The 15,967-nt window shown below is 51.9% G+C and overlaps 1 protein-coding gene across 2 annotated transcripts in view; it reads left to right on the top strand.

The window, feature by feature from the left end:
• LOC306770754 (histone-lysine N-methyltransferase 2C-like) overlaps positions 1-14,553 on the top strand; it is a 72,768-nt gene extending 58,215 nt beyond the window's left edge. The window contains exons 53-75 of one of the 2 annotated variants that reach the window (XM_079259677.1): positions 62-961; positions 1,062-1,313; positions 1,404-1,589; positions 5,920-6,081; positions 6,176-6,311; positions 6,418-6,535; positions 6,635-6,813; positions 6,900-7,012; positions 7,091-7,420; positions 7,551-7,649; positions 7,731-7,931; positions 8,008-8,135; positions 8,370-8,565; positions 8,999-9,208; positions 9,325-9,701; positions 9,784-9,896; positions 9,973-10,109; positions 11,565-11,692; positions 11,824-12,025; positions 12,099-12,215; positions 13,851-13,924; positions 14,065-14,173; positions 14,263-14,553. In XM_079259677.1, coding sequence (XP_079115803.1) covers positions 62-961; positions 1,062-1,313; positions 1,404-1,589; positions 5,920-6,081; positions 6,176-6,311; positions 6,418-6,535; positions 6,635-6,813; positions 6,900-7,012; positions 7,091-7,420; positions 7,551-7,649; positions 7,731-7,931; positions 8,008-8,135; positions 8,370-8,565; positions 8,999-9,208; positions 9,325-9,701; positions 9,784-9,896; positions 9,973-10,109; positions 11,565-11,692; positions 11,824-12,025; positions 12,099-12,215; positions 13,851-13,924; positions 14,065-14,173; positions 14,263-14,355 — 4,560 coding nt within the window. In that variant the 3' untranslated portion in view covers positions 14,356-14,553. The remainder of the gene's footprint in view (positions 1-61; positions 962-1,061; positions 1,314-1,403; positions 1,590-5,919; positions 6,082-6,175; positions 6,312-6,417; positions 6,536-6,634; positions 6,814-6,899; positions 7,013-7,090; positions 7,421-7,550; positions 7,650-7,730; positions 7,932-8,007; positions 8,136-8,369; positions 8,566-8,998; positions 9,209-9,324; positions 9,702-9,783; positions 9,897-9,972; positions 10,110-11,564; positions 11,693-11,823; positions 12,026-12,098; positions 12,216-13,850; positions 13,925-14,064; positions 14,174-14,262) is intronic. The other variant, XM_079259678.1, reaches the window with a different exon arrangement.
• Positions 14,554-15,967: the final 1,414 nt, after the last annotated feature.

The raw sequence follows: 15,967 nt of genomic DNA on the forward strand, positions 1-15,967 counted from the left end.
TACGCATCTGATCAGTTATTGATCAGCTGATTGGACCAGTAAGGACTGTTTTTGCTCTCAGGTGGAGCGTCATCGTGCCCTCCAGCAAAGACTGGAACTCGAGCAGCAGGACCTCCTGGGGGCCTCAATGGGTTCTGGACCTGCAGCTCAGGCCACACAGAAACCAGTACCGAGTTCTGGAGGATCTACAGGACCAGCACCGGCATCTGACGGTCTATCCCAGATTCCCTTCTACAGCTCTGAGCCTGGTTCTGACTTCCTCCAGTCCCCATTAACGCCCAGACCTCCACCGCAGCACCAAGGCCAGGCAGGGGCAACGTTCCCCCCACAAGCAGCGCTCCACCAGGGCTTTACTGGAGGACCCCTACCCCCTGCAGGTCACCCAGCTCCGGGTCTGCTCCCAGCAGAGCGGAGCCGGCTTGTGACTCCCTCCAGCCTGCAGACCCGGCCGAGGCTCCAAGGCCCGGCCGGACCTGCAGCCCCGGGTCAGGTCCGTCCAGCTGGTGTAGGAGCACCGGGGATGACCCCCTCCCATCCTGGAGGTCAGACTCATCGATTTGGACATGACTCCTCCTCTTCCTCTCCTTCTACCCCTTTGCCCTCCTCCTTCTCCTCCTCTGGAGGCCCTGCCTCGCTCCTCCAGCTCTATTCGGATGTAATCCCTGACGACAAGCTGAAGAAGAGGAGGAGCAGGAAGAAGGATGGAGAAGATGCCGCCGGAGGAGCCAGAACGCCGCTGTCACCGCATTCTGATGAGCTCGCCGCCCCGCTCACTCCGGCTCTCTCCGACACCTCCTGCTCCACGCCCACCCACCAACCAGACGTGTCCTTCTCTGCTCTGGCTCCATCATCGGAGCTGGAGAGGCAGCTATCGGTGAGCTCTGCGGCCCACCAGAGAGCTTCCGCTTTGGGCCTAGAGGGCCACAGAGGTCCCCTCTCCGCAGCCCGCCTGGAGGTCAAGGTTTGTAGTTTTTGGGATTGTTTCTAGTCGCAGCGGTGGTCTTCAGAAACCACCAGTTCCCCGCATGAACCACAGGGTTCATCCTGCTTTCTTCTAACAGGTGGAGCACGAGGAGATGGGGGCCTGTGAGGGGAGTGTGGTGAAGATGGAGGAGAGTGGTGGGGATGGGTTGTCCTCTCCTCTTCAGGGAGGAGACGCTGGGAAGGAGCTGCTGAGACACCTGCTGAAAAATAAAACCTCCCCTGCGACCACACCGTCGCCCACCAGACAGGCCCCGCCCACCGCTCAGCGCCAGCTGTCCAATGACAGCATCCGGTCTGAGGAGGATCGTCCTGGTTTCCATGGCAACATGGTATGGAGTCAGTCAAGAGGCAGGAACATTTGAGTTGATTTAAACTGCAGAGTGTGAGGTGTAACTGCGGCGTTCTCTGTCCTCCTCCAGGTGACGAGGGACAGTCCTGGTCCAGATCTACTGGACGCATCGGGCAAGAAGAAGACTCAACGTTGCAAGAGACCCACCCAGCCTGACAAGGAGAAAGCTCCTTCTAAGTACAAGAGGAGGAAGAAGGAGGAGGAGGAGAAGCCCCTTCAGTCCTCGACTGAACCGCTGATGACACACCTCAGACAGGTAGCGTCATTTCCCGCTCGTCTCGATCCAAAACACACGACTCATCACAGCAGCGATGGCGTGCAACACTCCCGACCAGAAACAAACTGCGTATTTAAACCAGATCAGTCTTTGGCTTCACCAGAGGTCGCCGCTTGGATCTAATATAAACCCTTATTTAGTCTCAAACCAAATATGTTTACTCCATCCATCCATCCATCTTCTGCCGCTTATCCGGGGTCGGGTCGCGGGGGCAGCAGCCTAAGCAGGGAAGCCCAGACTTCCCTCTCCCCAGCCACATTTGCCAACTCTGCGGGGGGATCCCGAGGCGTTCCCAGGCCAGCCGAGAGATATAATCCCTCCAGCGTGTCCTGGGTCTTCCCCGGGGTCTCCTCCCCGAGGGACGTGCCTGGAACACCTCACCAGGGAGGTCCAGGAGGCATCCTGACCAGATGCCCGAGCCACCTCAACTGGTTCCTCTCGATGCGAAGGAGCAGCGGCTCTACTCTGAGCCCCTCCCGGATGACCGAGCTCCTCAACCTATCTCTAAGGGAGAGCCCGGCCACCCTGCGGAGGAAACTCATTTCAGCCGCCTGTATACGAGATCTCGTTCTTTCGGTCACGACCCACAGCTCATGACCATAGGTGAGGGTAGGAACGTAGATCGACTGGTAAATGGAGAGCTTCGCCTTCTGGCTCAGCTCCTTCTTCACCACGACAGACCGGCGCAGAGCCCGCATTACTGCAGACGCCGCACCGATCCGTCTGTCGATCTCGCGCTCCATCCTTCCCTCACTCGTGAACAAGACCATGAGATATTTAAACTCCTCCACTTGAGGCAGGACCTGACTCCCGACCCGGAAAGGGCAATCCACCCTATTTCGGCTGAGGACCATGGTCTCAGATTTGGAGGTGCAGATTCTCATCCCAGCCGCTTCCCACTCGGCCGCGAATCGCTCAAGCGAGAGCTGGAGATCACGACCAGATGAAGCCAACAGGACCACGTCATCCGCAAAAAGCAGGGACCCAATCCTGAGGCCACCAAGCCGGATCCCCTCAACCCCTCGGCTGCGCCTAGAAATTCTGTCCATATAAGTTATGAACAGAATCGGTGATAAAGGGCAGCCTTGGCGGAGTCCAACCCTCACTGGAAACGAATCCGACTTACTACCGGCAATGCGAACCAAGCTCTGACACCTGTCGTACAGGGACCGGACAGCCCTTACGAGGGGGTCCAGTACCCCATACTCCCGGAGTACCCCCCACAGGAGCCCCCGGGGGACACGGTCGAATGCCTTCTCCAGGTCCACAAAGCACATGTAGACTGGTTGGGCAAACTCCCATGCCCCCTCCAGGACCCCAAAGAGGGTTAAAGAGCTGGTCCACTGTTCCGCGACCAGGACGAAAACCACACTGCTACCCATCGGTACCCATCAGCTGCTTCCAGAGTCCCACAGGCCAAGAAGGCCCGATAGGACTCCTTCTTCAGCTTGACGGCATCCCTCACTGCTGGTGTCCACCAACGAGTCCTGGGATTACCGCCACGACAGGCACCAACGACCTTGCAGCCACAGCTCCGGCCGGCCGCCTCAGCAATAGAGGCACGGAACACAGCCCATTCGGACTCAATGTCCCCCGCCTCACCCGGGACATGTTCGAAGCTCTGCTGAAGGTGGGAGTTGAAGCTCGCTCTGACAGGGGACTCAGCCAGACGTTCCCAGCAGACCCTCACAACACGTTTGGGCCTGCCAGCTCTGACCGGCTTCCTCCCCCACCATCTGAGCCAACTCACCACCAGGTGGTGATCAGTTGACAGCTCCGCCCCCCTCTTCACCCGAGTGTCCAAGGCATGTGGCTGCAGGTCCGACGATACGACTACAAAGTCGATCATTGAACTGCGGCCCAGGGAATCCTGATGCCAGGTGTACATATGGACACTCTTATGCTGGAACATGGTGTTCGTTATAGACAATCCATGACGAGCACAGAAGTCCAATAACAAAACACCATTTGGGTTCAGAGGGGGGGGGGACCATGCCTCCCAGTCACTCCCCTCCAGGTCTCACTGTCATTGCCCACGTGAGCATCGAAGTCCCCCAGCAGAACAATGGAGTCCCCAGAAGGAGCACCCTCCAGCACTCCCTCCAAGGACCCCAGAAAGGGTGAGTACTCTGAACTGCTGTTCGGTGCATAAGCACAGACAACAGTCAGGACCCGTCCCCCCACCCGGAGGCGGAGGGAAACTACCCTTTCATCCACCGGGGTAAACCCCAACGTACAGGCACCAAGCTGGGGGCTGATGAGAATGCCCACACCTGCTCGGCGCCTCTCACCATGAGCAACTCCAGAGTGGAAGAAGGCCCAGCCCCTCTCGAGGGTACTGGTTCCAGAGCCCAAGCCATGATTCGAGGTGAGTCCAACTATATCTAGTCGGAACCGCTCAACCTCGCGCACAAGCTCAGGCTCCTTCCCCACCAGAGAGGTGACGTTCCACGTCCCTAGAGCCAGCTTCTGCAGCCGGGGATCGGACCGCCAGGGTCCCCGCCCCTTGCTGCCGCCCAGCTCACATTGCACCCGACCCCTACAGCTCCTCCCGCAGATGGTGAGCCCACGGGAGGTGGGGCCCATGTAACCCTTTCGGGCTGAGCCCGACCGGGCCCCATGGGCGAAGGCCTGGCCACCAGACGCTCGCTCTCGTACCCCACCTCCAGGCCTGGCTCCAGAGGGGGGTCCCGGTAACCCGCGTCCGGGCAAGGGAACATTCATGCCCAGGTTGGTCGTCATCATAGGGGTCTATGAGCCGTGCTTGGTCTGGTCCCTCCCCTAGACACCTGTTTGCCATGGGTGACCCTACCAGGGGCATAAAGCCCCCGACAACATAGCTGCTAGGATCTTCGGGACGCACAAACCCCTCCACCACGATAAGGTGACGGCTCAGGGAGAGGTTTACTCAGTCATAATAACCAGGTGATACAGTCTGACTTCATCATAGTTCAAATATTTATTCTTCTTCTTGAGTAAAATGATTGTGATTGTTAGAACAAAGCAAATTGAAAAACAGATTTTCATTTCTACCGGCCTTTCGGTCCTAAACTGGCCTGAATGATTTGTCTGGTTATTTATTTCATTTGCACTGTGAAGAAACAAGACGCTTAGCTCCTTTAAACTATCGATGGAGGATATGTTCCTGTTGAAAACAATAAAAACCTCTCTGAGACAGGAATCAGTTCTTGTCCACAAAGAATCAGGTCTTAGACCTGCATCTGCTGTTCGTTACACATCACTACTTCAGACACATGTAAACAGGAATATTTAAAAACTCCCAATATAAAACAGACAAATGTATTGTAACCAAAATCTCTTTAAATAAAATAGTAGATAATATGTTGGGCGCAGAGTTATCACGGGGGGGCGTGGCAAGGCTTAATGAAACTTGGGAGTTTTTACACTGGATAAATTTGTAAATTTATATCTGTCCCTGCTTGACCATTAATAATAATAATAATAATAATAATCAATGGTGGGTAATAATGAGACCACAGCCTTTTACATGCACCATGATATCGCCTTGTCTCGTCTTCATGCCGCTTATCCGGGGTCGGGTCGTGGGGGCAGCAGCCGAAGCAGGGAAGCCCAGACTTCCCTCTCCCCAGCTACATTTGCCAACTCTACGCGGGGATACCAAGGCGTTCCCAGGCCAGCCGAGAGATATAATCCCTCCAGCGTGTCCTGGGTCTTCCCCGGTGTATCATCTAATATAATGAAGTATGAAGCCAAACAAGTTACAACACCACTTGGGTACTTCTCATCCTGAACAGAAGGAAAGCCTGCAGATTACTTTAGAAATAAACTATCCGACTATCACACATAGCAGAGTTGTTTTACTAAAGCTGCATCATCTCGTAGAAAACTCCACTCACCTAAAGTAGTTTGCAGAGATTCCTGGTTTAAAATGTTTCACACTAAAGCAGAAGAAGGGATAAAAAATACTACCTACAATACAATCAAATCAAATCAAAGATACTTTATTTATCCCCGAGGGGAAATTCAGTTATACAGCCACTAAAACTAAAGACACGTTTCTTAGTATGTGTCTTCGATGAAAAAGTTTGGAAACCACAGCCCCTAGTGGATGAAGGGGGAACTGCAGTTTTATGCACTTAGGCTTCACCTTTAACCGCCGGAGGCTGCTGCTTGGGTGAGACTGAGAGCAGTTAACCCTTTACTGGGTTGTTGTTGGATACAAAGTCCACAAGCCTGTAATCTCACCTGACTGACAGAGCTGAAATGTACAGACATGTTTTCCTGCATCAGTGCCCGTATTGATGATGACTCTTCACCTCCCTGTTAGCTGTCAGTGCTGCCCCTGATGGAGCCGGTCTTGGGGGTAGATCTGAGTCTGTTCCCCCCCTACGGCAGCTCCTCCCTGGGCAGAGACTCCAGACTGAGCGGCTCCTTCGGTAACGCCTGCCTGGACGGAGTCACAGACTACTACTCGCAGCTCATCTACAAGGTGCGGCTGCAGCGAAACTACAGCATCACTCCATCCTGTTCCACTTTGTCCTGATTCATGTCTCCATCGTCTCGTCTGCCTCCCTTTCTTCCAGCAGAACAACCTCAGCAACCCCCCCACGCCTCCGGCCTCCCTGCCCCCCACCCCGCCTCCTGTCGCCAGGCAGAAACTGGTGAACGGCTTCGCCACAACGGAGGAGCTGGCCAGGAAGGACCTCAGCGAGCCAGAAGGTGTGCTAAATTTACCCTCTGCTGTGTCTGAAAGGCTCATGATTAGATTACGTTCATGCTGTCAGTACGGATGCAGCAGGTAATATATGTGATGTGTTTACCTCAGTGAAAGGAGCGCTGAAACAGAAAGAGGAGGAGCTTCTGGCTATAAGCCACGCCTCCAAGACCGTAGATGTCCCCGCCTCTCTGCCGACTCCACCCCACAACAATCAGGAGGAACTCAGGTAAACTCCACCTGCTCGCCAAAATCTCACCAAATGGTAGTCCACCGTTTGTTTCTGTGGAGTCACTTTCTCTTTTTCTTCGTTGGTTTTTGTTCTCAGGGTCCAGGACTCGTTGGAGCGCCCCGGCAGCCCAGACGGCTTCGTGCCGTCGTCGTCGCCGGAGAGCGTGGCGGACATGGAGGTGAGCAGGTACCCAGACGTGTCCTTCATCAAACTGGAGCCGCCATCACCCTGCCCGTCTCCTACGTTTCCCATCATGCCCTGCGCCTGGGGAAAAGGTCCGTCTGCAGCATCCTTCCAGAAGTTTGTTTTGTTTTACCTGTCGTTCACCAGTTGATTGGTCTGTGTGTGTGTGTGTGTCCAGGTTCTGCAGTGAAACAGGAGGTGAAGGTGGAGCCAAGCCATCAGGGTCCCCCCTCCTGCTCCAACACAGACCTAGTTACCATAGCAATAACTCTTAACCCTGTTGCCGCTCAGGTAAACTTCTGTCCCGACTTGTGACATCATTTCTAGTCTTTCTCTGTTGATGACATCACTGCGCCTCCATGTTTTCAGAACGTTCCGGGCGTGATGGCAGCGATGGCGGCGCTGCTGCGAGTCCCCGTCCCGATCCACTACCAGCTGAGCCGAGCAGCCGTCCCCGTTCAGAGCTCCCTGGACCTTCTGGCCGGCGTCCGCGTGCCGCTGACACAGGTAAAGCTGCCGCTGACACAGTTACCATGGCAACATGGCGCTGGCTCTAAACCGTGCGGATTGCGAGTGCAGGGTTCAGCAGACGTACGGCAGCAGAGACCTCCACCGGCGGCGGGAAACAAACCGCAGTGCTGCAGTCACTGCAAGGGGATGCTGGGAAACCGAGTCCACGTCATCAGGGAGCTGAAACAGGTGGGACGCAGCGGAGGAGGTCACCGCTGGACGCGGCCTGACGGGGCGCGGCCTGACGGGACGCGGCCTGACGGGGCGCGGCCTGACGGGGTGCGGCCTGACAGGAAGTGACTATGTGTGTTTGTTACAGGAGGCTCCGCCCAGGCCGGGAACCGGTCCGGTCTTCTGCAGTCCCAACTGTTCTGCTCTGTTCACGCTGGAGCAACAGAAACGCTCCGCGGGAAGCAAAGTAAATAAACCAGAATGAAACATCTCGGCTGCTTGTGTCCGCACGCTGTTTCCCATAATCCATCTGTGTTTGTATCTTCAGCCTGCGGTGCCCGCCCAGTTGCCTGGCTCTGAACGGACCCCTCCCAGCAGCACACAGCACCAGTACAGCAACAACATGTCTTCCATCGCTGTCCACTCCCTTCCCAGCACTCCATCGTCATCCTCCGCCTCTCCGCCTCTCTCCTTCCCGTCTGCCTCTGCCATCACCATGGAGATTAGGCCGCGAATGGACAGCCTCAAGGTGGGAGTGGTCTCCTGACAGCCGCTGAAGGCAACGTCTGATCAGCTCAGGGATTGATTGGCTGACTGGTTTGCAGGTCAAGGTGAAGCTGAAGCCCCGCCCCCGGGCGTTGCCAGGGGACGAGGAATCTCTGTCATCTCGACACGGGAAGAGGATGAAGAATTCCCACTGGAGACGTTGGAACGTCAGCATCACGTTCAGCAGGTCGGAGTGTTGGCGTCACGCGTGCAGGCTTCTGTTGTTTCCCTGCTCCAACACACCTGATTCAAATCAGATGGATCCAACAGCTTTTTGCCAACTTCGTCATAATAATCTATCAGTTTCAGTTAGGTGTGTTGGACCGGGAAACACTGCGAGCTTGCAGGATGGCAGTGAGCCGAGCGTCTTGACATGAAACGGTTGAAACGAGCATGGTAATGATGTTTTGTCCTTGCGTAGGGGTCCTTGCATGCCTAATGAGGCAGTTGCCATGCCAACGGAGGAGGAAGTGGATGAGCTGTTGAAGAAGTTGGGAACGTGCCTTCGTCCAGACCCGCTACCTAAAGACATGCGGAGGTGCTGCTTCTGCCATCAGCAGGGAGATGGACAGACGGATGGACCGGCCAGACTGCTGAACCTGGACCTGGACCTGTGGGTGAGTGTGCACTGAGGTGGCCCAGCTTCCGGTCCAGGCCCTGGTTTGAGCCCTCTGTTGGAGTCAAATTCATTATTTTACATATTATTTAATTTAAAGGAAAGATAAAAATATAAAAGGATTTTGAGCTCTGAAAGTTTATATTTGCTGAAATGTATAATTTTACGTTTCTTAAGTTTCCATACGTCACTGGGAAACTAGTCTGATTGAAGCCAGACACGTTAGAAGCAACATCGTTTTTTGACCGTATAATCCGTATAATTTTTTTACCGTGTTGTTTTATTGTTCTTATTCAAACTAAAAGAAATAAGAACTGGTCTGCTCGCGTTTCAAATACAAAGCTGCTAGACTGACTTCAAAGTGGTGGTGAAGAAGAGAAACGACGTGCCGCTACACCCTCAGACCGACTCATTTGTCTGTCCGTGTGTGTCAGGTGCACCTGAACTGCGCCCTGTGGTCGAGCGAGGTGTACGAGACTCAGGCCGGCGCCCTCATCAACGTGGAGCTGGCGCTGAGACGAGGCCTGACGCTGCGCTGCGCTCACTGCCAGCAGACCGGCGCCACGAGCGGCTGCAACCGCCTGCGCTGCACCAACACCTACCACTTCACCTGCGCCCTGCAGGCCCACTGCACCTTCTTTAAGGTGACACATGCACTCCTGCATGTTTTAACACACACACACACACACACACACACACACACACACACACACATGCGTGTCTGAGCAGCTTCACAGTGAACTAACTTGTCGTCCTCCAGGACAAGACGATGCTCTGTCACCTCCACAAGCCCAGAACAGTTCCTCTCAGTGGGGACCGGTCGTCCAGCTGCTCCCCGTCCTTGACCCCCGGCATGACCCCTGACCCGTTAGCCGTGTCCTCGGACCCGTACGATTCAGAGCTGCGGTGCTTCGCTGTGTTCCGGCGGGTTTTCGTGCAGCGGGACGAAGCTCGGCAGATTGCCGCCGTGGTGCAGCGTGGCGAGCGGCAGCACACCTTCCGGGTCGGCAGCTTGCTGTTCCGCGCCGTCGGCCGGCTGCTCCCGCAGCAGATGAGCACCTTCCACAATGAGACGGCCATCTTTCCTGTTGGTTACCATGCCAACCGCATCTACTGGAGCATGCGCCACAGTAACAAGTAAACCTCGGCTGATTATCGCCCAGCGACTGAAAATAACCCGGATCACTTGCAGGTTTATTGATGAGAACCTCTCTTGTAGGCGCTGTAAGTACATGTGCTACATCGAGGAGAAGGAGAGTCAGCCTCTGTTCAGAGTGAAGGTGGTGGAGAAAGGACACGAAGACCTCATCCTGACTGGACCCACGCCCAAAGGTTCACATCTGATCACACGATGCTGGTTTGCCCTGCTGCTGGTTTCCTCTCTGACTCCTGCTCTGTGTGTTCGCAGCTGTGTGGGACCAGATACTGGAGCCCATCACTCAGATGAGGAGCTCCAGTGGGACTCTGAAGCTTTTCCCAGTTTACCTGAAAGGAGAAGATCTGTTTGGTTTGACCACGTCTGCAGTGGCCAGAATCATTGAGTCTGTAGGTCACACACACTTTCCATGCTTTAATACACTGAAATCTGCATCCTGACACACAAGCAAACCTTGTTAAGCTGTTTGTATCTGGTGCCTGCCAAAAGTTTAGGGGTTTTCCATTTAAATCTACTGGGAAAGTGTGTCCAAACATCTGACTGGCAGTGTGGTACGTCGTCTTGATGGATTACATTGAGGTTCCGTTGCTCTTTCTTAAACCTACATCTTCATATGGATCCCTCCTGAGGAGACGAGGAGTCCACAAATCACTGTGTAATAGTATTAGTTACAGACTGATTAGTGATGGAGACGCTGCTGACGGAAACAGGCTTACGCAGCCGTAACTCCATGTTGTTCAACCAAAAGTTCGTTCTCACAGAACTCACTACCAAATATGTCACATTTATAGATTTTCATCGTATGATTACTTTCTGAGAAATTATCACAATCATCTGTTTATTATACACTATAAATGTGTAAAAAGTGCACGATTACTTATTAAAGATAACAAAATACTACAGAAATAAAGTCAAATTCCATTTAAATCTTCTCGGCTCTGTAAACACAAAACAAATACTACATTTTTACTCTAATTTTCTCTTAGAAAGAAGAAACAATGTGCAGCTCGCTCAAGACTTCTCATTCATCTTCAGCAGAGTAGTGCTGCACACTAGTGCAATGAAAATAGGATTATATATCTGAAATTAATTGTGATTTCTTCTATAGATCGTTGCACACACATCATGGCAGAAATACTCTTGCTGAATTCATTACAGAATATAATAAAATGCCTTAATTGTCATTTTACATGTGTAATTGACACCCAGATTAAAACACAATCCCCCACGGTAAAGTGTGAAGCGCAAGAACATACATGTATAAAACATATATATATGAAAGCAAACAAAAATAAATGTAGCTTAAATTGCAGGTAAAAACTGGAGAGAAAATAAAACCGTTGCTGAGCATTTACATGTTTACATATTCATGTGCAAAAGGATCACCAGAAAAGTGATGTGTTTATAAAAAACACACACATGACAAGCAGCAAAAAGGATCCATACTGTAACTCTGCCGTCTGGTGTTTCTATCCACCTCATCTCAGACGCAGGCAGGTCACGCCGTTTCCTCCTCGCTCCTCTGAGTTTGGATATTTTTATTTCGTTAATAATAAAACATGGTCAGCTGCAGGGAAATAAAACGACAGAAACTGAACGCAAGAGGTCTAAAAGCTTCAGACCTGATAGGCTGAAACCGTCGTCACATGATGAGACGGCAGCTGGAAGAGGACACGTCATTCCCGACAGGATCCATGTTCCTGCAGGGAAAACTGAAGCGTGAACACGTAACAATAAGAGCGATAACCTGCTGTTTTAACACACAGCTTTACAAACACGATGCTGACCCTGTGTGTGTGTGTGTGTGTGTGTGTGTGTGTGTGTGTGTGTGTGTGTGTGCGCAGCTGCCTGGTGTGGAGGCCTGTGAGCGCTACACGTTTCGCTACGGCAGGAACCCGCTCATGGAGTGGCCCCTGGCCTTCAACCCGTCCGGCTCGGCTCGCTCCGAACCAAAAGCCTGCCAAGCCAAGAGGTAATGACATCACTTCCTGTTTGATTTCACGACCGTGTTTCACTGATGTTCATCTTGACGCTGCTTGTTATGATGGAACTGACGCAACACACACCTCAGTGTGGCTAAGCAACATGTTCCTGGTCCACCAGGCCTTACCTGCTGACCAGCATCGCTCCCAGGTGCCAGGGCTCCGTGGGCTCCATCGTGGGCTCCGTTCCCGGCGTGGTCTCTCTGTCCCCGGGCGAGTCGGTGGCCGCCGCGCATCAGGGCCGCCACTCCAAGTCGTCACAGTACCGCCGCATGAAGGCCGAGTGGAAGAGCAACGTGTACCTGGCACGCTCCCGCATCCAGGTGGGACGCTGCGGCTGACGGGTCACATGACCCCCCAGCTGCAGGACAGGCTGCTGACTCTGTTTGTGTGCAGGGCCTCGGGCTGTACGCTGCCAGAGACATCGAGAAGTGCACCATGGTCATCGAGTACATCGGGACTATCATCAGAAGCGAAGTGGCCAATCGCAAGGAGAGGCTGTATGAGTCGCAGGTAAACAGTTTGCTGCTGGCGGAGATGTGTAAACAACAACAACAACAAAGGATTTATTTGTGTTTAATCACGACCCGCATGACAACATGAAGTCAGCTGGAAAGCAGCACATCCTGCCCCGGTCAGGTAACAACAGAACGGTCTCAACATTTCCATCAGCAAACTTTTCTCCAGTCTGGTCGGGTCTGACACGCCGGATCAGCTGATCCAGTCACTGGAGAGACTTAGTATGATCCCAACACATCTGACATGCACACAGTGGTCTGATCCAGGAAAACGACCCTTTCGTTCATCGAGATTCTCCATCACCATTAGCTCCTATAGTTCCCACCCACCACAGTCCACTTCTGTCACGCTGCGGACATTTTACGTCTTTCCTGTCACTCTTGACGTCTAATCCCAACACGGTTCACTCGTGATGAGAAAGAACTGAAACAATCTGAACAAGTGTATCCATCTCTGGGCCGGTTGTGGCCGGTATCCAGCAGGTTCTAGATGTGTCCCTGCTGCAACACACTTAATCCAAAGAAAATGGTTCCTTTAAGCACAAGCCTGCTCATGACTTGTTCATCTAAGTCAGGTGTGTTGCAGCAGGTAAACATGTAAAACCTGCTGGACGGTGACCATGTACGTCGGCAACTCCGGTCCTCGAGTGCCACAGTCCAGCCAATGTTAGGAGTTTCTCTGCTGCAACACACCTGATTCAAATCAATGACTAATTAGAAGACTTGCGCAGAGTTTGTGAAGCTCTGCACAAGTCTGCTGATTAGGTCTGATGTGTGCCAGGTGTGTTGCAGCAGAGAAACTCCTAACATTGGCTGGACTGTGGCACTCGAGGACCGGAGTTGCCTACCAGTGATGTACATGGTCAGGTTCAAACCGCTCTCCTCGACTACCGATAGGAAACCATTTCTAAGGATTTGAGGCTTCGGAGAATCACAGTGACGACTGTTACCCACCAAGAGAAAACATGGAACGGTGCGGAAACTTCCCAGGAGCAGCTGATCCAACAGGATCAACATTTCATCATGATGAGTTTGATTTTCATGTTTACACAAAACTAATAAAAGAGAAAATACGACGCAACAACACGGCTGGATGGCGGCTCAGTCACAACCATGTGTGGGATGAACTTTTGATGGACACCTTGTTCAGACCATCAGACCTTTTTAGAAAAAGAAAACTTTAGTATTCTGGTGCTGAAATTTCCTCCAATATCATAACCAATCATATTTCTTAGAGACAAGCGATCCTGTGATGGCCGCTGCTGTCGTTGCTGTTTGTCGCCTTTTGGCGTCGCTGTCTGTGTCGAGCCCATTATGTGGTTCAGACATGGCAAATTTTGGTTGGAAGAGGAAACAGCAGCACAAAGCAGAGCCTCTGTGTTTGTAGAAGAGGCCGTAAAGCAAAGCGCTCCAGGTCACATGATCCCGTGAGAGACGGATCCGCTCGGAGCGCCGACACGCATCAAGTCCTGTAAACGGACGCCAGAAATGATCTGTTTTTACGCTCAGTGATCTGATGTTTGGCTCAAACGTTAACATGAGAATAAAAATATGACTTTTCCAAAAGCTTTAAATCTTCCGGAGTCTTCTGCGCACATCTCACGTGTTCTGTGTGATTCTGTGCGTGCAGAACCGAGGCGTCTACATGTTCCGGATCGACAACGACTACGTGATCGACGCCACCATCACTGGAGGACCTGCCAGGTGAGAGCCGCTGCTCCCAGCAGCTTTCAGAAACTGGCTTCCCAGTTTGGACTCATTTCACATCACTTTTACAAAAAACACACCGTCAAGGTTGTGATCAAGGTTCACCTGTCAATCACTGACACGTGTGTGATTGACAGGTACATCAACCACTCGTGTGCTCCCAACTGCATCACCGAGGTGGTTACCGTGGAGAAGGAGAACAAGATCATCATCAGTTCCTGCAGACGCATCCAGAGAGGCGAAGAGGTATGGCCATCGATCAACTAATCAATCCGTTAATCAATATGTGTGTGTTGACACTCACTGCCCCACCCCCACCCCCCCTCCCCCCACAGCTGTGTTACGACTACAAGTTTGACCTGGAGGACGACCAACATAAGATCCCGTGTCACTGTGGAGCCGTGAACTGCCGCAAATGGATGAACTAAACACACACACACACACACACACACACACACACACACTGGCAGCTCTCTCTCTCTCTCTCTCTCTCTGTGCTGAAGCTGGATGTCGATCGCCCACCTGTTTGTGGGCGGCGCTCATATCAGATCATGATAATAATAAAACTGATCGGCATGATCAGACGCTATAATAATAATGATGGGGGATTGATTGACAGGTGAGGATGTGGTAATATATGTGGGGTGGGTGGGGCTTTAAGATTGACAGGAGAGGGGCGGGGCTACAGAAGAGGCTGGTCCTCTGTGTAAATTGCGTGTAAAGATGAGCACAGATGTAAATGTGAGTGTAAACGCCACTGAAATAACAGAATGTGTCGTCCTTTAACTTGCACTAAATCACAAAACGACAAAAAATATAAAAACAGACATACTTGATTCCTCGAGTCGCTCCTTCCCCTCATCTTCCTCCCCCTCCTCTTCCTCCTTGTCTTTAATTTTCTGTAAAATAAGAGATTTTGTTCTTTTTGTATTTATTACTGAATGAAGCTATTTTCTAAACCTGCGGTGCGTTCGAGGTCCAGAGTGGCAGCGTGTAAATATCTGTAGCATAAATAAAAAACCAGACACAAAGTTTAGAAATCACTCCACTATCCTCATCCTCACCTTCATCAGCTGACGACACTTTGTGTTGCTTTCCGATTGGACAGACATCACCTCGGCCTGCCTTCATTTTTTCTTTTTTATTTGTTTTTTTCACCCTGAATTTGGGCTGCAGGCGTCTGAGAAGCCCAATGCAGCACCGCCTCTTTGTGTTGTGGAGCTCGGAGTCCTGCTGCCGTGTACATACGAGGTTTTATGAGGACTCTGCTGATGTGTACAGATAGAAAAGCCTTGTTTTTGATTTGTTCTTTTTTTTTTATTATTATTAATGGATGTAAACAAAGTGATGTTTTTGTTTTGTTTTTGGGAAATATGGTGAATCTGATTTAGAATCATTTACAGAAAATAAAATATTTTACATCTTGAAGAAACAACTTGTGTTTGTGTGGATGTTTTTTTTTTTTTTTTACACCAGCTCCTACAACAACATGACAAGGAGATTAATGCAAAAGTTTGGGAACCCCAACGAGTGTTGATTGTTGCGTTATTTTTCAAGTTTCAACACTTTTTTAGAGGTCCTATTGGTAACTGCTGAGTGTCGTTCTTGCAGCAGCAAAGTTTCCATCTAAAGTCAAAAGTGGGAAAAATTCATGGCCTTCAAACTGCTCGTTTCCCTTCATAATGAAGTGGTTTCTGGTCTGGTCCAATCAGATGGTCCATTAATGTACATCCATCTTCTGCTGCTTATCTGGGGTCGGGTCGCGGGGGCAGCAGCCTCAGCAGGGAAGCCCAGACTTCCCTCTCCCCAGCCACATTTGCCAACTCTGCGGGGGGATCCCGAGGCGTTCTCAGGCCAGCCGAGAGATATAATCCCTCCAGCGTGTCCTGGGTCTTCCCCGGGGTCTCCTCCCAGAGGGACGTGCCTGGAACACCTCACCAGGGAGGTCCAGGAGGCATCCTGACCAGATGCCCGAGCCACCTCAACTGACTCCTCTCAATGCGGAGGAGCAGCGGCTCTACTCTGATCTCCTCCCGGATG

Source organism: Telmatherina bonti, assembly GCF_933228915.1.
Source record: "Telmatherina bonti genome assembly, chromosome: 20".
Lineage (NCBI taxonomy): Eukaryota > Metazoa > Chordata > Actinopteri > Atheriniformes > Telmatherinidae > Telmatherina > Telmatherina bonti.